This window comes from Columba livia, chromosome 5 (genome assembly GCF_036013475.1).
Source record: "Columba livia isolate bColLiv1 breed racing homer chromosome 5, bColLiv1.pat.W.v2, whole genome shotgun sequence".
Lineage (NCBI taxonomy): Eukaryota > Metazoa > Chordata > Aves > Columbiformes > Columbidae > Columba > Columba livia.
The window spans coordinates 40,461,804-40,484,979 of record NC_088606.1 but is presented as its reverse complement, the minus strand read 5'-3'; the positions used below and the strand labels follow the sequence as shown (position 1 = coordinate 40,484,979).

The 23,176-nt window shown below is 39.2% G+C and overlaps 1 protein-coding gene across 5 annotated transcripts in view; it reads right to left on the bottom strand.

Moving 5' to 3' along the window:
• LOC102083415 (cytosolic phospholipase A2 epsilon) overlaps positions 1-13,218 on the bottom strand; it is a 36,849-nt gene extending 23,631 nt beyond the window's left edge. For 2 of the 5 annotated variants that reach the window (XR_010472992.1, XM_065064559.1), the window contains exons 1-3: positions 13,071-13,218; positions 12,639-12,725; positions 5,609-5,684 (exon numbers count right to left, since the gene is read on the bottom strand). Coding sequence is in view for 4 of the 5 variants with exons in the window: in XM_065064559.1 (XP_064920631.1) it covers positions 5,609-5,684; positions 12,639-12,725; positions 13,071-13,181 (274 nt within the window). In the remaining variant the exon portion in view is untranslated. Of the gene's footprint in view, positions 1-5,608; positions 5,685-12,638; positions 12,726-13,070 lie in introns of those variants that run through there. The other 3 variants (XM_065064560.1, XM_065064561.1, XM_065064562.1) reach the window with 3 other exon arrangements.
• Between the last annotated feature and the right edge of the window lie 9,958 nt (positions 13,219-23,176).

The window sequence follows — 23,176 nt, the reverse complement described above, 5'->3', positions numbered from 1 at the left end:
GTGACATGTTCCTGAATGAAACATCACGTGCTAAAATCCTTCATTTCCATAACAAGTAAGAAGAAAATTACAGCACTGAAAACTAAAGCATATAAGAAAAACTAGTCTCATATGAACATAGAATGTGGACTATAAAATCCCATCTGTCTTGTTACTGCATTTCATAACACCCAAAAGAAGAAATAATTTTCTCCTAGAGAATTTCTCTCCATCTGCACAGACAGGTTCCCTTTGAATCTGAGTTTACTACAGTTCACCTTAAAGGAGGAGAAGAGCCACCCTCATTTCTCAATCATTGGACATGGTCTCTGGGAACATTTTCCCCTACCAGCATAGTATGATGCAAATGGTATTAAGAAGTTTCCTCCAACTGCTGTCTGTCTGAGTGCTGGTTTGAACTGAACTCTGTCCTCTAGATTATCCAGATGCAACACTCATCTGTAAGCATAATATGACTCTTTGTAGCTTGCTTGTGAAAATAACAAAGGCTCGTAGATCTATCACGCTTAATCAGTGATGTGCTTTACCAGGAATGGGCAGTCCCATGTGAATGAACACTCCACCCTGTCCAGCCATTTAAATTGAGTGGCAAAGTAGAATTTGCTCCCTGGAGGACAGACTCAGTGAGTACAGTACCTACTGCAACCACTTTCTCATCTTCAGCCACCTCTACCTCCTGTGCCAATGGCATTGCTTGCATTCTTGGGGCAGGACAGTGAGTATCACCTGCACTAGTTGTATTCTCCATAACTTGCTTGCATTTATTTTCCATAGCAAAAATAACCCCTGATATCTTTGGAGATCCACTCTGATTTGCAAGGTCTCCAGATGTTTCACCCCAGAACTGAATCATTTATTCTGAATGGATAGAAGAAGAGATTCCACAAAATAATTTCATAAGCTGGAAGAGGAAAAAGGCTCTGAGCTCCTCTTTTAGAAATACACAAGGTCTCTCTTCATTCGATGATGAAAAATGAAAGGATGGTCGAAAAACAAAAAGAGGGGTAAAGGGAGCAAGGTGATAGTTCTGACATCCCAGCTAAGACTAACATGTTTTCTTCCACAGGTGAGAAAGCTTCCACATGCACTTGATTTTTATAGTTAGAAAACATACCTGATAAACACAGTCACATTTCAATCTCCCCCCTCGATTTCACCTTGTCTTACCCCAGTTCTGACAGCTGCATCACAGGGACCACCCTACGCACAGCCTCTTGAACTGACAGGACAACACCCAGAGAAGACATTTCTGTTGCCAGGAAGAAATCACCCATCAGCCTGAAACTCACTCCAGGTAATTTCTTACTGGGACACACAGCTCAAATTGACCTCTGCAGACCAGGCTGAGTGTTGAGAACACCCAGCACCAGTGAGGCTGAGTATGTCAAGCCAGACCTGACACCCACCTCTTTACTCCTGCTGTTTTAAGGAGCCCAAACAATCTCCAGCAGCAAAAGCCAGCTCTTGGTATGTATCAGCTGGTACCCACATAGGCTGCTATGGTTTCAGAGAGCAGACCATCACAGAGATACCTTTACTCAGGTCTTCTTCAAGATCCAGTTGAGTCTAAGACAGTTTCACTCTTTTATGTTGTACTTATTCATAGCAGGAAGAGCCACATCGCTGCAGGTCTGTGCAACTGGCATTGCCTGAGGACCTGGGTCAGGTCTGCTTCCACTCATGGGGCCACAAGGCAATTCCCTGTCTGGTGCTCTGTTGTTCCATGGGAGTGGGGTAAGGTCACCTCCACCTGTGGGCCTTAGGGGCTGCCATAAACCAGCAAGTAAGCACTAATGATGGCAAAGATTGGCCAGGCTGGGAGCTTGGTTCAGCTCTGTGTGGCCACCCAATAACCTATTTGTTTAAGGAGAATGGCTGTGAAGTGTTGGAGAGCCTATGCCACCATGGTCCTCCTTCCATTGCCTGGCTCCTTTCTCATACTTTTGGGGAAAAAAGTCACTGGAAGGGGTGTTAGCAGCGAGGAAAGGAGCTAATCCACCCTTTCCCCGTCTACCTCACTTTGGCCAGATATTCCCCCTACACACGAGGAATTCTCTAGAAGTAACACCATTAACAGAGTCAGGAAACATGAGCTTTTGTAAAAGCCTGTAGCACTAACCTCCAGCTGAGGAGGAGCAAATGAGCAACCAAAGACCAAAAAAAGTCATTCTTTTACCCAAGGCTGTCTGCAGTCTCACAACGAGCAGGTGAATATCACTGCAAAGCAGGAGCCAGACTGTAAAGGTCCCATAAACTTTATCAGAATTGTCTCCTTTCTAGCATGGTCACCACCTCCCCAGTTTAACTACCTACAAGCACTGGAGCCTGGTGATGATACTCAGTGCATGCAGGGCTGCAGAATGAGTGTAAATGATCTTATCTGGGCATCCACCTCCCTAGTGTATGCAGTGAGATGAGGGAGTGCCAGAAATGTGTGTTTGAGTCTGACCCGTGATTATGAATTGGCATAAAGGTCAGTTAAGAATACAGTGAAAACAGATCAGCTCAGGCATGCCAAGACCATTTGCATGATAGGACAGAAACCAGTTGCATGAAATATGAAGCAAATGTCAGGGTTCAACATTACTTAAGTACAGTGGAGCCCACCAAAGTGGTGAAGCAACTGTAGGTATATGAAAAGGGCTAATTGATTCATTGAGGAGGAGCAGGGTGCTATATTTTTGTTTTAATTTTTTATTTGTGTGAAAACATATGCAATCATTGCCAAGCTCCACCAACATATCTTGTCTTCAGGCAAAGGTGTAACATTACATTTCAGAATAAGCTGGGGCTCCATCCCAGATTTGCAAAACACACATCCCATGGATATTGAGGTGCATGTTTAAAAACCACCCAGGATCAAGTTGTGTGCACACAATAGTGACGAATGTCAGTGGAAGTACATAGGAAGTGGCATTCTCTGAAGCTAGGATTTGGCAAATAAGTCAAGGAAAAATATGAAAACTCTTATGGCCAAAGAACCAGGTGTGACTGCACTTGAGACAAAATCGGGGAAATGAAGCACATTTTAGCCAAGTGGAGATGAACAGATGAACAGAAACTTGAGCAAGCAGATTACTGTGCATGCTTAGAAAGATGGGAAGCCAGCATGAGAGCAGAAAAAGCAACTCATAGAAGCTCATGCACTTGGTGGGAAGGGTGGCTGGTTCCTGGATTTAATATTTGGAAGATGAAAATCCAGAGAAATTTGAAATATGCTATCACAAAAACTGTTAGTCTTCCATTGATATCTTGCAGTTAGATAGCACCTGTATCAGCTGCTTATAATCAATTTTCCAGGGGAAAAGATCATATTAGAGACAAGGCTAGGTAAATATAATTTTCTAATTCTCGTCAGCACACGTTAGCATGTGTAGCTCTTTTACTATTCTGATAGTTCAAATAGTTTTCAGTATCAGTGGAAAATCAAGCACTTAAAAATTACAAGATATCTTCTTGCATTCTCACTGTTTCTAGGACTTACCTCACATCTTAAATTAGGATCCCCCTACACAAAACAAGAGATAACCTCTTTCAAAATGAGCAAGTAATCTAAACAGACATGAGACAGAAAAGGTGTGGGAAAAGATATTCTGTTATCCATCTTTTATAGCTAGGGCAAGAGGCACAGTGTGTTCGGATCACTTGCCTAAACTTATACAACAAGTCTGTTGGCAGATCTAAAAAATGAGCCCACACATCTTGATTCCTACTCCAGAGATGTACATTTTGTTGATAATGGGAATATTCTAAATGTCTGCTTCTCATTATGCAAGACTTCTGAAATCACACTGTCCTCAGGATGGAGGACAAGGTCACAACAGTAACACTATTTTCTGAGAACGCAGCATTGTTTTATTTTGTGCAATCCCTTTACATAAGCCAGTGAATCATGGTTCTTATCCTGTTATTCAGTTTCCCTTCTAGATCAAAGGTGATACTAAAAAAACTTAAATCAACACTTCAAAGGAATGAAGGTGAGGTCTTGGACATATGTGCAATGTTTTGTAGCTGTGAAAAATAACAAATTAATTTGACCTTCTTTGCTATCCTATGATATTTTTTCTATTCTCTGCAACCCAATATTACAGAACATGTGAACTAAACACTTTTCTCCATTTGACTGGAAAATCAACAATGGTGACATCCATGTTCTTGAAACGCCAAAGTGAGTGGAATACAGAGATATGGTGGGAAGTTTTTTTTGTAGACTATTGTTCCATCAGAAGATGAAGATATAAACAAATGGTAGCGTCTGGGGTGAAAATGTTCCTGTCTTTGAATTATCCAGTGGAAGCCAAATACTGCTCACTTGGAGAAAGCAAAAACGTATCCTCAAAGTCTGTGAGATCACTTGCTGTCTCATGAAAATGTGGGTCTAGTCCAAAGTAGTCTTCTGGAACAAAATCTCTTAGGGTTTTCAGGCCAAAGTAACCTGAAGCAGTGCTGCTAGTTTACTGGCAGCATGGGGCACCTCATCTTGTTTCTTTAGAAAAGTTGTGCTTGTCATGGATATTGTCCAAGTTTCTAACTTCAGGGAGTGTATCAAGACAATCTGAGAGTCCTTGACGTGCAATGTGCAGCCATGTCCTCTGACAGCTTTGGTAACTGCACCAAAGGCACCACATTTTGGAGCACCATAGCTAAAGAATTGACTTTTGCTCCACGTAAACAGCAATTGTTAACAACTTTGCATTTTGATGGATCCTCTAGCTGTACTAAAAATATTAAAAAGTGGAAAGACAGGGGAGTGAGATGACATGTTACGTGGAATGTTGGGCAATGGAGAGGCTGTGGTGTTGCTGAACATCAGCACAATCTCCCAAAAAGGAAAGAAATTGCAGAGCAAAAGGATACAGAACAGTATGGTAAATGGATACACAAAACTGTAGTTATTACTGACCTGGCAAGATCATGAGGGACAAGTTGGAATGGCAAGAGAAAATTCTCCAGAGAAAAACCTCTGTGGAAGTGGAGTACCAGGTAAGGGCTGGACAAATATTATACTTTTTCAGAACACTTTGCATCTAAGCCATAACACACCATGTACTATGGTTTCTGAGATGTATCTTTCAGTGGGGGACAAGAGTCAGAAACATCCATAACAATGTGGCTGCTCAGGACATGTACACCTCACTGAACTTCTGAGACGTGGCAGGGGTCTTTAGAGCAAAGAACTAAGATTGACTGATATGTAAAGATTTCAGCCCTGTATTCTGTGTATTTGTTACAGACATGGGATACAAAGCCCTGGGTATTAAAACAGGTGTTACGATATTTTCACACCTCTGAAATAAACAGCTGGTCTGTGCTTTGCTGACTGATTAAAGTCTTAAAGATTCAGCCAGTACCCCAGCAGGCATTAATTTGTTGCTGAATTCTTAAAAAAGTAATTTAAAAAAGACAACAACAAAGACAAACACAAACCCAAACAACAATAAACTTCTGAAATTGTAAATACATATTCTGTGGCAGAAATTTGCTTTGATTGTTGTTTCTTAGCTGCCATGATTTGTGTGTTTTGCATTTGTACAGCTGTTAGCACAAGCAGGAACTAATCTAGTGATTTTAGAACTGTAAAATGTCGGTAAGAAAATCTGGTACTTACAAAAATCTGCCTGATGAGCATTTCTCAACTTTATGATTCTTACAGTGAGCAGGGAATAAGGTGATATTTCCTCCTGCTGAAAAAAATAACAAAGGAAATGTGCTTTAAAGTTTGGGATACATGTATTTGTTGTAACGACAACTAAACACTGAAAGGAACCCAGGTTCTGATGAAGCCATCTCATCCAGTTGGCATCACAGCAAAAGTACAAGAGGCAACAAAGTGTACTTTCTCCACGAACTTCATCTGCCCCTAAAAGCTGCAGTCATATAAGCATACAAACTGAAAGTGTGGAAGGAGACGATGAATAGGAAAGTGGAGACAAATAAGATGAGAAAGTTCAGTTAACCAATTACATTAAATTATATGTGCAGTCATCAGCATCCAATACAATGACACAAAATTAATTGAATCACAAATCAGAAATGCTCCAATTTGGGTCAAAAAAAAATTAATAATGGAGAGGTGTCTAAGGGTTAGTATTAGCACTCAGGCCACCAGAGCAATACACAGCATCAGACAAATGCGTCTAGCTTGCTTTGTGGGAACAGAAATTTTTCTTACCGAATGTGGTGGTCTGATTGATAGACATGGAGTAGTATTAAAAAAGTACACAGTTTTGACTACAATACATCTCAAAGAAAGCTATCTCTAATTCCTTGTTGAAGACGCCAGGTCCCCCAACTGGATCTGTAAAAGTTATGCCAATCACATGTGCTTTAGAGATTTTACATCTCCAGAGAACAGGTCCACCATGTCCATCAGCAGCAGCTAGAGCAACTATGGTATCAGCAGAAAGAGGCAGAAAATGGACAAAGCTTATTATGACTGCAGCACAGATGGCTGTCTGGATTCTCTGACTGTGGAAACAGTTGTGGAAAATTTGTTAAAATAGATGAGGTTTATAGAAAGGAAAGAGAGCTGCACCATGGTTGTACAAAACAGACTGGATGAAAAGTTTGCATCAGCACAGGGGGTGGCTACCTGTATCATAGTTTACGAACAGAAGCAGAAGAAAAGGAGGAATTTCTGGAATCTCAGACTATATTGAGTAATAAATTCCCAAGTTGATGTATGTATAGGACCAGGTCTCATTAGATAGTTGGGGTAACACAGTAATACTGCAGTGAATGCCAGAGAACGAGGGTCTGCACAGGAAAGAAAAATGGTCTTTCAAATTCTGTCAAATCCTGAGAGTTTTCTGCATGCAAAGATGTTATTAGCAGAGTCTGAATTTGCTATGTCCAATAAAGGAGGAAGATACAAATAGTGTAAGATATATATTAAAAAGTGACCTTGAGAGTATCAGGTTATGGAAAAATAATATTTTTTTTTAAGGACTTCTGCGTAAAGCATCAATAAAACCAAAATGTTATAGCATTAAAATTAGGAGGATTTGGGAACAGGGAAGTGTTAGGTTGCAGTTCTAATAGCAAGGATCTGTGGAAGTTATAAAATGACCAAACTAATTATGATGACATTTGTTGATTTGCAGAAGGGTATTCAGCCAAATAATACTGAAGGCACGGTAAATATGGGGGTCAAGCAACGGGTGGCCACTTCAGTGATGTGGAGGCCTGATGGTAGTCACTGATATTCAAGGAGTTGAGAAAATAGCAAAAGGCAAATAGATCAGTAGTTCTTAGTAAAGTCACCTCATGAAACGACACAAGGTGGCCAAAGTAAAAAGCTGTCATGAAAGCTAATGACGAAAGTTTTCAAATATTATCTGAAGTGAAAATGGAGAAGTGCTGGTGGAACATGATGAAATAATTAGGAGATGCTATCTATTTTCTGAGAAACTTCAGTTAAAATAACAGGGAGAAACTCTAGAGTGAAGTAAGAGTAAGCACATTCACAGGTGCTACCGTGACAAAAATCAAAGACTGCTAAAAAGATCAGAGTATAAGAAATCAGTGAGACAAGACAGTACATCAGCTGAAGTGTGTAAAGCATTGGAGCACATGGAATTAATCATGACACAATTTAGCTTAACCTCCCAAATAATTTCCATCTCTATAAGGATGAAAGATATGAAGGTCACAAAAGGAATTTGCAAAAAATTGCAGTAATTCTCAAGCTATGAAGTTATCCAACAAAATGGCAAGAATAAATTTTTGAGAAAATGCTGGGTAATTTAAAGGCATATTAAATAAAAGTTAACCAGTGCCTAAAAGAACCTTAAATCTTTGCCTATGAGCTCAAGCTTATAACCAGGAATCATAATGTCAAAATGTTTTCAATAAATTGACGAATTAAAATACTAATACTTTCTGCTGTGAGCTGCAGAAGTGGAATACCAAAAACAACAAGAGGGCTACTAAGTGCTGAATAAATGCATTCTCTTTATTAGCCTGCAAGAATCAGAAGAACTTGGCTTCTGTGTGGGTGTGTTCCAAAACTAAATAGGAAATTGATCACTGTTGCCTGAAGTTGTAGGTAGGGCATAGGATATTTTATATGGCTGTTTGTTCCAAACAGGGGGTGTAAATCTCAGAATTATCAGAATCTGGGCTATTTCCACACTGTTGTTTCAACCATTATTGTTAGGTTTCTATACCTTTCTGAAAAAAAATACTCAACTTAGAGAAATACATAAAAACTTCAGCAGACGTATTTAAGGAGAAATAAGAGAAAGAGTTAAAGGATTTGCATTTAGTGATGTTTCTCTCTTAGCCTTCTTTAATGGCATCGGTCCTTCAGCCAGCATTTGGAATATGTGTTTTTAAAGATTGCCAGAGACATGTATGAACTACCATGACTTTTTGCAAAGTGGAATGACAGAAACAAGGGTGATTTCTGTGAAGACATGTTTACACCAAGCACCAGATTGCACACTTGTTCCTGAGCACCACTGCAGCAGACAAGAATAGAGGTTAAGTGAGGAATGTATCACAAGAACCTCATACTTTGCATGCAAATGTAGACAAACTGATAAGAGACATCATATAGGAAGGCTATATTAGGAAGGAAAACCAAAATGAATCAATAGAACATATAAAGTGTTTCCGTGAAGAACAGTAAGACATTACACAGATTAGATAGCGTCAAAAATTACGCAGGGCGTCAAGCACCTAGTTTCTTGTGGAATCGTGGTGAGAAAGTGGGTGGAGATATTTGGTGTCACAGGAAGATGGCTTGGTGCAAAGAGCAGGAGTTTATTTAAATTTGAAGAGTTTGGCAAGGGAACACTAAGGCAGAGCACCCAATCAGCCATAATAGAAATTTGATTGAGTAATACGCAAAAATTATTTCTCACCTCCAGGAGAAGGGCTCTGAGTAGGGGTTGTGAAAGAGGAAAACCAGTGGACTGTGCATTTAAACTCTGCCTACCAGGAGAAAATTTCACCATATTGCCTGAGAAATCTGAGTCCTGTGAAACATCAAGATACAGGCTGTGTCAGCCAGAGCAAAAGCAGCATTCAGCCATGGAACAAAGACCACCAGAGAGAGGGTGGATAAAGAGACTTGAATTAACAACAGAGGACAGAGCTATGTTGTGAACCTGAGAGATGCATTCAGCAAATGTGTTTGGTGGCAGAGAACATGCAGCCAGGCAAGTAACGGCTGAGCTTCCCTCAGCCTGAGCCTAGCTCTCTGGGTTTATTCATTGGGTCGGCATGGCTTAGTAGCAAAATCCCTGCCCCCGAGGACAATTATTACTTAAAATTTGAAGGAATAGTGCAAACACTAGTTTATATTCTCAACAATTTTACCAGTTAGAAAAGGGTTTTCACAGAACTCAGAACCAATGTGTACTCTGAATCCCTCTCACTCTCTCTCAATATAACACTCAGATGGCCTTATCACCCGAATCAGAGTCCTTCAGAAAAAAAAACAGTCTGCTCTAGGAAACATTTTTGTCCCCACCTTAAGGGATAAAAGGAAAAACAATATTCAGTGATCATCATAATTTGAGACACCAATGCCTTTGAAGAGAACTGCTAAGTGTTAAGTGAACTCTTAACTACAAAGCGAATCTCCGAGACAAATGAAAAGAAAACTTATCCTCCTTAGAGAAGGCAGTTAATGAAAAAATACTTAATAGAGTACTTTTCTGATGGCCAACTGCCAGACATGAAAACTACTCCAGAAAATTCAAAAAGCAAAATAACATCTTACAACTAAAGCTCAAGTCCCTGGCGCCATAAATGGAAGTCATTCAACTAATCATCTCTGCTCTCTAGTCATCATTTATTTGCAACAATATGTTGAATGACAGGAATACACTAAAAAAAAAATCAAGTGTATTGATGCTGATGGTTATAATTTGTGTTACATTAAAAAATGACTAGTTGAGGGAGCTGGGTAATATAATCAACTATCCATGAGAGACTAATTATCAAAACCAGCCATTTTCAGCACAAAATTTGCATTCTGTATTAAGCCAGGAGCAATTCCTGATACCTACAATAAAGTATTGCCAAAATTTGAAAAATCCACACTACACAGATGAGCAAACCCTCTGCGGTCTCTTCTAACAAAGACAAATCTCTCTGAACTTATCCCTGCAATGACAGAGTGATTGTCACACTGAGCAACCTTCCTTACAGGCTCATTGTTACCCCCACAAAGGTGACCTTGCATGACCTGCATCAATCACAGATACTTTTTTTTAAGAGAGAAAGTTTACAGGGCCTTTGCTAATGTCATGGCATTTTCTAGTTTTGTGACAATGCAAAGTGATGTGCACCACTTTAATCAGTTTGTTTTGTGTAAGTGATGCAGATAAAATTCTCCAAGTTTTCCTCTGGTTTCTGACTTTACATCCAGCGGAGTACTTTGGTGGGCCTCCCCACACTATGCTAATACTACCATTCTTGAGATAAGATTATGCTTCCTAGTTTCTTGCTCTTCGCATTACTGTATTTTTCAGTGCATTCAGGTCATGAGCCAACAATGAGTTTTTGAAGCTGGTAATTTGCCAAGGAAATTTTTTTTTTTTTTAATCTTTGGAGATAACACATTATTCTGTATAAGACAATGCACTAACAAATAACATCCAGTGATACGTCTTCTACATTTACTGTAATTAAGGTCTTCCTTACAATTATTTATAATCTTTCTTTAGTATGTTTTGTCTTTCCTGTACTCATGTGTAAGATGTTAGAAGGCAAACTGTCAACTTGGGACTTCATGAAACGGCTGAAGCGATGCTCTCGTGATGCTCTTATCCATTTTAAAATATGAAGGAGGTTTCACAAGGTTGTTACATTTTCCTGAAAATTTAGCAGTGGGGCATATTTGGCTTTGCACTGTAGGCAGGGAACACAGCTAAATTCCATTCACAGCCCCCGGGCATGTTTTTCTAAACCAATCTAGTAACTATTCAGTTTATCAAACAGCTACACAAAGTCCTCTCAAACTGAAGCAAGTAGTCGGGTAAGTACTTGAGCGTTAGCGTTAAGTAAAGCTTTGCACCTGTTTACTTGTTCTGGGACTCAAGATCTGCTTCATAGCATGTTACCCTTCTAGCACCTCTCTACTAATGAGTATCCTCATGTTGCTGATGGCAAGCCGTGGCTTGCAAAAATCAAGGGAATTACCGAAAGCTTCCCAGGAAACCCAATGGCGGTAAGCAGCAGAAACTGGTTGGCTTGCGCAAGTCTGTGCCTTTAATACCAGTTTTCTGCCAAGCTTTATTACAGAGGAGAGAAGACATATTCAAAAGCCAGGAGGCAAACAAAAAGTGTCTGAGAATCTTTTGGCTGTTTAACACCTGCAGAAAGCAAACAAAACTTTTGGAGGTTCATTTGATAAGGAGAAATTATGACAAGAACAATGAATTAAAGCTGTGGAAAGGGTCCCATAGCCCCTATATGCAGGGGTTTATGGCCACAGGACCTTTTTTTTACATTACATACATTCAAAAACATGTGCTGGATTCCAACAGCCTTTATATACATGTAACTACCTCAGTAGTAATAAAGGGTTGAAAGCTTTTAGCCATGGATATTCTAAACCAAAACACCACTTCAGTATAAATACCATAAATCATTACAAAAATACTATGAAGATTGGATCATTTCACTCCCCAATAGTTGCTTTTCCTGCTTTAGGAAATTCCATTCCATTGCTGAACTTTAGCGTGCACACACACAGCAAATTATGAAGTCCTAAACACCATGTCAGTTTTGGTTATGCTACTTAGCCATGAATATCAGGTTTTGCGCCCCACTGAGGGTTTGTCACCCTTTTTGTACACTAATTTCCATCTGTAGGAGCTGCCAGACTGCTACTAACAAGAGATCAGTTTGATAAGGTTGTGACATACAAAGAAAAACAATGTTTGTAGTTTTCTATCGATTTGGAAGTCTGGTTGCACAAACAAGAAATTAAAAATACAGCTTTCCTGTGAGCTATAGATATTCAAATCATATACCATTTAAGACGTCACCAAAAGTAAGTTTGCTTTTTATTTGGAGCCACCCAGTTTTATTTTGAGGCAGCTTGACACGAAGTGTAGGCAGCTGCGATGTAACCGAGAGTGGAGATAAAAATCATCACTGATGCAGCTAGTGCACATTTGATGCAAACATGTCTCTGTCACAGGCCCTGAACAGGTGGCTAGAGTGCTTCTTTTGTTGTGATGAGCTGCACAATGAACAGAGTGGACATTTTTTCTGGAAACTGGCATCATTGACCATAACCCAAAGGATTGCCAAAACCCATGCTCTAACTTTCCAACACTGGCAATGTTCTCCATTCATGCTGGGCTAAAACTCCATTAAAGTCAATAGAAATAGATACCATTAAAAGAAGGCCAAAGTGAGCTCCATTTTAACTGTAAAATGAGAACATTTTATCTGAGGAATTTCTCTAAGGACTACAACCATGAAAATAACACACTTCATATAAATAAAAGATTGTAATTTAAAAAAAATAGCATGCATTTTCTTTCATGAAATGTTCCTATTTCTAAATAAGCATGTGAATCTTTAAGTACAAAATTTGGAAAAAAAAAAATCCTACCCTTCTCAAAAAAACCTCAGTTTAGTCCCACCTATTTTTAGTTTGCTGAAGTTGGTACCTTAGCATCAGTGTCACTTGGGGCTACGTAGTGCATCATCCATTTTCTTTCTTCATTTGCCAAGTTGCTTGATTTGCTGCTTGAATGCTGTTAAGAGAAGCAGAACAAAGGATGAAAAAGAGAGTAAAGACCAATTTTTTTACTTATCTCAAGTCCTTAATGTGGAATTGCAATATGGAATCGGCAATTCACACCTCCTCGTTGTGGTGGACAAAACGAACATGTCAGGAAAGTGGCAACTGTTTCTGTGCTATATGGAAATATATTGACTCCAGGTCCTTATAGCTGCAAAGAGCCAAGGAAGGACAATCTTGTTTTCTTGGAGATTTATGTCCCGTAGGTAAGAGTGGACTTCACCTGTCTATAGTCTGGGGGCAAATCTGAATCAAACAGGCAGAGATGCCTGCCAGGCTTGTTCTGTTTTCCACTTACCTGAGGGAAGGCAGAGGTTGATGCCATTGGGATCGCTGCTGCATTAAAAGCAGGTGCTGTGAATGGCACCTGAGTCTTAGGCTCCACAGTTGCCTGTGACTCCTGAAACATATTTACAGCTTTGAAGAGTGTCAGAAGTTGCTGAGCAGGTGTTTTATTACATTGAGTCAGAGCTCCACCCTTCCATGATTTCTGAAACAGGAAAATTTCCCACCCACATTACTTGTCCAAAGAGCATGTCTGCTGCAAGATGTGAACCTCCATATCTGCAGGTTTTGTGCCTGAGCAGAGTGTGCTGAGGGACTGAAGCATTCCCACCTGGGGTCTTGTAGAGGTGTAATAACAACAATAACCTGATTAATGATCTGATAGAGATCGTCTGTGAGAGGTACTCTTTCAGTGAGAATCTAAAAGTGATGAAAATAACAGCCTAATCGACATATTTACTTATTGTCTCCATGCAAAGACCCTGAATTCCACACACTATTGCCTCCATAATAAAAAAATTTAAAAAACAACAATGGAGATGATCCTTAGGAGGAAGATGTTTATGTACGAAAATACTAAGAATTCTTCTGAAGGAATATTTTTCCCTGAAAAGTGCCATTGCATCATGATTTGTACATACCTGTTTGTTTTTATTGCAGCGTTCTACTTCAAAATAAATGAAAGAAGGGAGAAATTTGGTAAACAACATTTCTGTGCTCCCTAAAACACAATGTTTTACTTCTCCATTTGAAATGCTTTACTTATTTCTGGGCTTTACATTTAATACTTTATGCTTGTTAACATATTTACATGAGAATCAAACATTTCACCTTGAAAAATCATGAAACATTTCAACAAACTAAAATAATTTCAGTTTAGGAGATTTTAATTCTTGAATTTTCCTTTCCCCAGTTCAGAACTGTAACTTTCTGATGCAAAAAACATTCGGATTTCTGAGCAATTTTATTCAAATCACCAGTTGGCTAGACATTACTAGCAGATTATTGGAATTTAATGGACTAATCCTGTACATTTTATGATTTCTTTTTCATCTAATGAGGATCTACATATACTCAGCACACGTCTAGCAAGCTCAGTGATTACATTTTCTAATCCATTATGCAAGCCTTATGAGGCATACATACATTTGTACTGAAAGTCCTCCCAAATGATGAAAAGTAGTGCTTATGAAAGGACTTGAGATTAATAAGATGACAAAGCATGATGCTTCCTATTAGAGTCCTGCATAAGTATGAAATCACAACCACTCTGACTGTGACAATGTGTGTTGTATAGAAACCAGACACAAACCAAATCACTTCCAGCAATCTCATTACATACTTTTCTTATATGCGCAGAGGAATCAATATGAAAAGCTGGTGTTACCAGGATAATAAGTTAAGACAGTTTGGTCATCTTACCTGTAGTATTCCATCCTTGCAAAAGTTTGATTTCTTAGATTTAATTTTACGCTTATATTTGCTGATTTTTTTTTTAATTACATAAACATATTTATTTTTTCACATAGTGTAAGGGAAATGTTTGCTGTGAACTTACTTTCTCACGTTCCTTGTATTGAAACTTTTTGATGGAACAGGAACCGCTTAATTGAAATTGAAATTAAAATTAGCTAAACTGCAGCAATGAGCAAAGGATAGTCATAAGCCTGTGTCACACTTTGGCCAATGTGTTGCTTAAATTGAGCAATTGTGCTTTTGTAAAAAGATTTTTAGAATCTGCTTTTTTTTTTTTCCCCCTCTTTTTTCTCTCTGTTAAAACGGTGACCAGAAACCGTTTAGAGAAAAGTAACTGTACACACAAAAGCACACACATTTTTTATTTCTTCTGCTACAGCCTATCTGTAACCTTGATTGAAGTGCCTACGAGAGGTAGAGTACCACAAGAGAAGAATGATAATGTTAGCCACAATTTCTTTGTAATTGTGCCCCATAAAGGTCATCAGCTCCAGGTCTTGTTTCTGCAATATATGGAAGATAATGGGTGTGAGTTTTTTGCATGAGAGCCAGTTTTCATTTACGTGTGTCATATCGCACCTTTGGCTTTGAGACAAAAGGAAATGAGGTGCAGGAAGAAGCCTCCAGCATCCCTTAGGAAGGTGACTAAGAGTTGATTGTTGTCTAACGACTCATTCTTTCCTGACTCAAGCTTTCCCGATATGAAATACCTGCTCTTTAAGCTCAAGTCAGAGGCAGCCAAAGGTACCTTTGACTCAAAGCTGGAACTGGAATTGAATTTCCTAAATTAGTTCAAAGTTCAAATTGCTTTTTGCTATGAAGCACTGTTCCTTTTGAGGCAAACATAACTTTTTCACTTGATCTCACCTAGATTAAGTAATCTAAAAGTTAGACTTCTGGTTGAAACAGGTTGCCTGTGTGCCCTACGTATGGAACAGAGGAAAAAGCAAGCATGGCAACTGCAGATGGTGACTAAGCCCTTCTATATTGGATTCTTCTGGAGAGGCCTAAATGTCCAGGTCATACTTGACACCTAACTTCCGAATGGCTGAAGGCAGATGAGGTGAATCCCACCCTGAGTAATCAGTATATCCCCTTTAATCACTTGTTTCCGAAGTTCCTGATGCTGAAGGAACCTGACATTGAGGAACTCAGTTGCGTTGTGAACATGTGATTCACCCTGTCACAATATGAAGCTGCAAAACAACTTTGGGCAAAAGCTCTATTAGCATAAAAATGAAAAATCCTCTTGTGGATTCATTCAAATAACAAAGAAGAAGTTTTATGATATCTGGGTGGCACAGAATGCAAAGTGCAATGCTGCAAGTACCAGTACAAACTTCCTGCCGTATTCCAGTTCAGGATCACCTAAGACCCCTGTGACCACAGCCTGACTTGGCACTGCTGTTCATAAAGCACAGGCTGTGCAGTGGTAGCTCATGCCCAGATATATTAAGAGAGAAATATGAAGTTGCATTTTCTGTGAAACCCCAGGCTGTGATCTGTGGAAGCTTTTGGTTTACTCCTGATTAGTATCTTCACTAGAAACAGTCATATTTTACTCCTCAGGGATACAGGAAGATGCAGCTAATATAGCTTGTAGCAGTAGGATGTTTCAGGCATATTAGAAGTAGCGATACATGGTGGCCCATCTGAATAAAAGCAAAGGTGTCCATGTCAGAAATCAGGAGATCATAACAATCTCCATGGCAGCAACATCAGATATCATTCACAAGAATCAGGCTTTAACATGACAATGGCTGTACAACTTTGCTTGGTCCACATAATTGCTGCTGAAGACCCATATGCTCTTTATTTTAATATTTTTAATATATTTTAATAAGATAAATATAATGGCTATAACGAGGAAGGTGCATATATATATTTATCTATAGTTCAAATATGACCACATTGGGACAAAAAAAAAAAATTAAATGGCTCAAGAAAATCTGGACAATAACGCTAGATCAGCAGAAAAAGGGGTGTTTCTGCCCACCAGGAGTATTATATTGCTTTTAAGAGGGCTCTATATGCTCCTCTCCATGACAAATATGACATATAGATATGTGTTACAAATACACTAACCTTACCCACTCAGAAAAAAAGGAAATTGAGAAAATATTTTAGAAACAGTCCAAAAAGTACTTAATGTCCTGGAGAAATACTGACAGTAGCTCAGATTTGCAAATTTGTTTGGTCTGGCTATTCTGACATAGCACATAACCTATCTTCTGATAGATCTGACTTGTAGGAGACATGTGCATGTATGTAAGCGCAATACATTTTTATTACTGAGCATATATAAAAAGTTCTTAAATTAGTCTTTCTTTAGTAAGGCATGCACTGCGTAGGATGCTCATTCTTACCCACATCACCCTAGTCTCCCATCGAACACTAGAAGAATGCTAAAGAAACTTATTCTGAAATAACTGGCTTCTAAACCTTTTCAGCTGTAGTAAGTTAGTGGTATTTTGTGTCTTAATAAAATCAGCAAGTGCTGGGGGGGTATGCCTTTGAGTTTCCTTTTCGTGTCTAACTTATGGGACATGATGTGCTATCATCAACTTTAAATTTTCAGTGTCCATTGCAGTTAGCTCCAAGGGATAAATTGCAATCCAATAATCCAACATGCATAAAACTGTTGGTCACCAGAGTGCATTTGCTGCTTATATATAGAGAAATGTGGTTTCTCATGAGGACTGCTATTTGAGAGTCCAGGCAAGATCAGGAGACGCCAATGCAGGTGACAGGTTTGGCACTGACTCTGACAGTTCTTCAAAGCCTTCCCCATTGATAAGGAGGATGTCTTTTGCTTCCTCAGTGTAAAGGCAAGCATGACATGTTTTCTGAGTGCATGGTCTTTTCAGCCAAGAGTGGCATAGCCAGAAGATTTCAGCAGACACAAGGAGCCTGCTTTTCTCAACATGGCAATGGCTCACATTTTGGTATGATTAAATTCCAAACTTTTCTGTCATTTCCTGTGTTACAGAAGATGATAGGACAGTGTACTGTTAGACCAGAGCCCACATCTGATGCAGTACTGCAAGAGAATTAAGTCTCTCCCTCCTGATTAACAGAGGGAGACAGAAGCAACCAGGAGATTCTTCCCTAAAAGACATGGCTACCTTCTCCTCCATAACCTGGAGCAGGTTGCTGCCATCAGTATAATAGCCCTGGTGAGAAAACATGAACTATGGCAAACGGAGATCCTTAAGGAAGGTGTACCCAACCAAGGAAACACTGCCAGGCACTGTGAGCATTTTTCATCTCACTTGCAAGCTGATGAGGAAGAGGAAGCATGGAGTTAGGTGATACACCCATTACAGCTAATCTTGAACTGCTGAAATTCCTGGTACCTCTTTCTTGCATGAGAAAGGCCCATCTGTTGCAAAAGCTTTAGCATCCAGTATCTCTCCACATGTGCAGAAGCCATATTCCCATTACCATGTTGACTTCAAGCCATGTGATCCATTGTGCAATCTGAAGAAGTGTGCATGGACGCGTATCTTGCCCTACGTACAGTGTGTCATCACAGGGAGGATGGAGTTCCAGCCTTTCCAGGGCACCTGGCAGGTCAGGTAAGCAGTTCTTAACAAACCCAGGCTCTGTTGGGAGTCACACAGACACCCCACAAACCTGCATTCTGTGCCATCTGTGATCAAGCTATCAGCCATGCCTCATGCCAGCTGCCCCTGGGATGCGGTCTCAGTGATGTTACATGCATGAATCCACATGTCTGTTAACAAAACAAAGCACTTTCTCATGGAGTTTCAAAAGGCTTCACAGCTGGGAGAATTTGGGGTTGGCAGGCAAAAGAGTCCAGCTATCATTCCATGTGGTCCCACTGAACAAAATACAAAATACAAACCTGTGCAGGAATCTCATGTGGCCACTTAATCACAAGAGGGCCAGTCATAAAGATTAAACTATGTTAACAGCTCCACATGGAAAGACTTTAAAGAAACAATTGCAAAACTTCTTAAGGAAGTGTTTCAGAAATGTGTAAGGAGAGCAACATTGTCCAGGAGAGCGAGATAGGCAGCTATGTAAGTACATCCGATTACATGTTAAATTAAATCACCATTGCAACACGATACTATGCTAAAACTCACAGACATCAAAGGCAAGCATGACTCTTAGGTCAAGTCAAGAAAACACATAATAAAGAAAGGCAAATTTGTAGTGGCAAACGTTGCTGAACATACATTACAATAAATGTAAGGGAGCCACATGTTACTAAACATGTCAAAACCTGTCTAAACAACTATTGCATGCAGCTCTCACATGGTTTTGGTATTTTGACCCTATGTGATGTAACGACTAAAACTTACTCAATTAGATCACATTGCACAGATATGACGTGACAGGAAAATTAATTATTTCTTATATTTCCACAAGTCCAAGACAATAATAAGATATGATTAGTTGTTGTTGAAAAAACTTGTGTGATTGAAAAGAGGAATCCATATTACTTGGGAGGCTCAACATTGCAGCTTCATGCTAAAAGTCAGTGGGAAATGTCAGGGTGGGCCCAAAGATATCTCTAGCAGCATAAAAATCTTTTCCTGCTGCAGTTAAGGAAATCTCAGTGGTATGATATGAGCTGTCCCATTTTCACAGTTTTGGCTGAAAGTTCAACCTCTTTCAGAGGTGTTAAGAAGGCAGCAGCTGTATGCACAAAAGCAATGCATAGTACGTGGGAAAACAGGAAATACAAAACTTACAAAGTAAGTAATAACTTATAGAATATAGAAAAAACATTATTTCCAAGGGTGACAATAGGAAACATATAAATGCATATGTATATATGCAAATATAAAGGAAATGTGTATGAGGAGAAAGCAAAATCCTGTCAAAGGTCTATACTCATTACTTCATAGAGATAGCAAAGTAATTACTAATGATGCAGCTAAAGCAGAAATGCTGATAAAATACTTGTGTTCTATGTTGGGAAAGAAGAAACTTTACACATTTCATCAGCTAATATTATGAACTGCTTCCAACACATAGCCCTACAATGTATTTTAAGACAAACTAGAGATAATCCTTGCCAATTAATTCCAAAAGTGTAGCCTAGGAAGATTCTTGGCTGTCTATGGTTCAGCTGTTTTGATTGTTGGCATACTGTAGAACTACAGAAGATTGAAAGAAAACAAATATTGTGCCAATTTTCAAAAGTAGCCAAAGGGATGTGGTAAGGTGCTAGTAGATTGGTTACACTGGTTGCCATTGCAATAGTGGTCACAATATCTGATTAATTGAAAATTGATTATAATATATTACCACTCTTGGTTCTCTCTCATTCCTCAAAATGTAGTCTAGCAGTCATAAACACCACATGCTCCATCATACCTGAAGTGGTTAATAGCAATGCCTATTTCGAGTCAAGAGTTAGTTTCAAGTCACATACATTCTGCTCATTTATATTTCATATGTTTTGTACAGCATATGTTAATGTATGCATGTTTATATGAAATACAAGTTTCAGCATACAAAGCAGTTATACACTGAAAGCTGCACTTCACTGCACAAGTGAGTGTTTTCCTCCCAAAAGACTGAAGGCAGGTAATTAGTTAGCTTTAGGGCAGTCATTGGTACGATTTACTGCCTGGGCAGCAGATGGTTCCACCCAGTCAAATTCTATGTGCATATGTATGTGTGTGTATATACATGTGTATAAAAACATCTGGGGAGATTTGGAGTAAAAACCATGTCTCAAACCCTTTCCGTGAAGGCAGAAACAAGGGTTCTACCCGTCTTGTGTAAGAACTGAATGCCTAGCCATATGGTTCAGTTAAGAGCTTAAGAACTATATAGCTGGGAAAGAAAAGTACAGGAAAGCTGTTGGGAGCTGATCTTAATAAAGGTAGATATAATTGTGCATATATTTATATATGTTTAATCTATTTGTATTAAGCTTTGTGAAAGTCTTACTTATATTTGGATTATGTACAGAAATTCTTTTTATATTTCCTTATCTTAGGTATGTACTAGAGGTGATGCCAAGATACTACCAAAACAGAAGTGTGCTCTTCCTATGGCTGCATTGATCTTGCAAACCAGGGTACTGGAGCCGTCTTTCAGTGACCAGAGTGTAATCAAGCAGTAAGGGTTGTCAAAGCAATTACAGGGTGTTCCACCAGTAAGGATAGGATAATAAAATGGTGATGCAATGTGACTAAATGGAAAATAAATCTTTCTGGGGTTAGCATTAGTCAGGGGTTCCCTGTAAGGCGATGAGTGTTTTTGGTGATCCCTGAACTACCTTCTGGAAGCCAGTCAGTATAAAATAGTGTGTTTTTAAAGAAGAACAGACTGATTTTGTTCTGTCCTGTAACTGCAGATTTTTTACTTATATTGTACAAATACAGTAATATTTTCTTATGCAAAGATTGAAAAAAGTATTTATTATTAAGATTAGGAATTTATTAGCTAACTGGTTTCAGAATTAGTCCTCAATGAGAAACATCACTGAAAAAAGTTCTGTTCTGAGAAATTCTTAAGAGTTGTCTGGTCTCAAATCCTATTAAACATTTTGATGAATGATGGAAATAAGCATGATATCTTGACTGGCCAAATTTGCAGTAGAACAAAAACTGATGAAGTGCTGAGTAATACTAAGGACAGGGCAATCATACAGAACAATCTGACCTGCTTGATATACTGGCCTGATTAGCCACAGTTAAGTCTAACACAATGAAGTGTGAAGTTATGATTAAAGTAATTACAAATATACATTACAATTTACTCCCCCTTATGAAAGGGAAGGCTGCAGGGAGGAAAACAGCAACTCAGACAACCGACTCAGCAGAAGTCTCTAGTTGTGAATGAGGACAACTGGATTCTATTGAATCTACTGGTTTGATGAAAAGATGACTGTGATGTAACCTTGGTATATTTTATAAAATTGACTCTAATGAAGAAACAATGGTGACACAATGACTAATGTCTGGGCTCTGGCCAAACTAAATGAGACTGGAAACAAGGTGCATACTTATTGCTGGAAGATGATCACCCACTAGAACATACTTCTATGAAACGTCACTTCACCATTCCTAATATATTTAAAAGAAGAAGGGTAATTTTTCTTCGAGATAGCTTTTGGTCAGCCGCAGATGATAACATTTAAGTAACTGCATGGCAGGTAACAGATCTGACATCTAGCAAGTCAATCAAGGTGATCTGATGGTACTTTTGGCTTTTCTAAGTCTATAGGAGGAAATAAAATTAATAATCTAGAACAAACACAAAACTGTAATCACTCTTTCACTTTGTTCTTCTGGGGCCTAATAGGAGCTAATCAGAACTCAATAACTCAAGAGCTCTGTACAGGCTTATAAGATGGACTGAATTAAGAAGTGCAAGCTGGTAGGTTCATTCCTCAAGCAAACAATAGTGGGAAAACCATGTCCCAGCAAACTGTGCCTTATCATTACGTACTTGCAAACAAAGATTACAAAGGCAAAGGATCCAAACAACCTAATCTAGTCTTAAGCTTTAGCGTCTAGAGCTTTGCAGTCCTTCCTCACCATTCTTGAGGCATCCCCGTCCTATTTGCTGCAGCCTACTGCTGCTCCTTGCTGAACCTCGGTTTTGGTTTCACATGCAGAAGGTGTAAAAAGCCTCCTCCAGGCTTGTTGAATCTTGAGTTAGGCCCAACTGAACAAAATCATGCCCCAGAAAACAGCTAAGGTGAGCCATTTTATAAATTACTATAGTCATTTAAATGAGTCTGTCTATTTTGGGAGCATCCTAGAAGAGAGATCAAGCACAAAAATATGTGGGAGATACCCCAGCTCCTCACTGAATGGCTGAAGCTAGAGGCACTGGTGATACTTGTAAAGGAAATTCCTTCTGACCTGTTTGTAGCTGTAAGAACCATCCTTTGAGAGATTCACACTGACTGTGCAAAGAAGGTGAACTGGTCATGAGAAAATTAGTCCAGGCTGACTATAACAAGACCGACCCTGAGAGTTGCATTCTGGAAGGATAAATGCAAAGTGAAGAAGAGGTGAGAGCCAGAACCTGTCCATAATCCACAAAAATATCTTGTGAGAATCTACGCTGGACAAACCATACTATTAAAACTACAACTTTTCGGCAGTAGAAAAGTAAATGCATGACTGTATCCAGAGAGTTCCCTTACAGGAACAAGGCAGGAATTTCATAGACAACCCTCCCAGCTACTGACTCTCCTTCTCCCCTATATTTTAAAACAGGGAGCTGCACAGAGCACTTTTGTCCTTGGCTGGCATGTCATTACAGAAACACTGTGCTCTGGTCGCTCTATCAGGCTCTGATGATGCTATTTAAAGCTTCAGAGTGACAGCACTCAGCCAAGCACACTGCAGATACCTTTGTCTACTCACTTGGAAAGTAGACATAAAGTCTTGCACACAAGCCTTGAAATGTGTGCAGACCAGAGAGGGCACCCAGCAGCACCCCACTCTGCTACCAAAATCTCACCCTGTAAACTCAATATAGAATCCTTCTTTAATCCAAATAATTCTAACATTGAAATGTAACTACAGGTGGTCTTTGTAGGCTACGAATTGTAGATGCTGCAGTGTTACATACACTGAGAAACTAAACACACCTTTACATTTTCAAGCACTTCAAAATTAGCCAGGGAAGGAGCAAAAC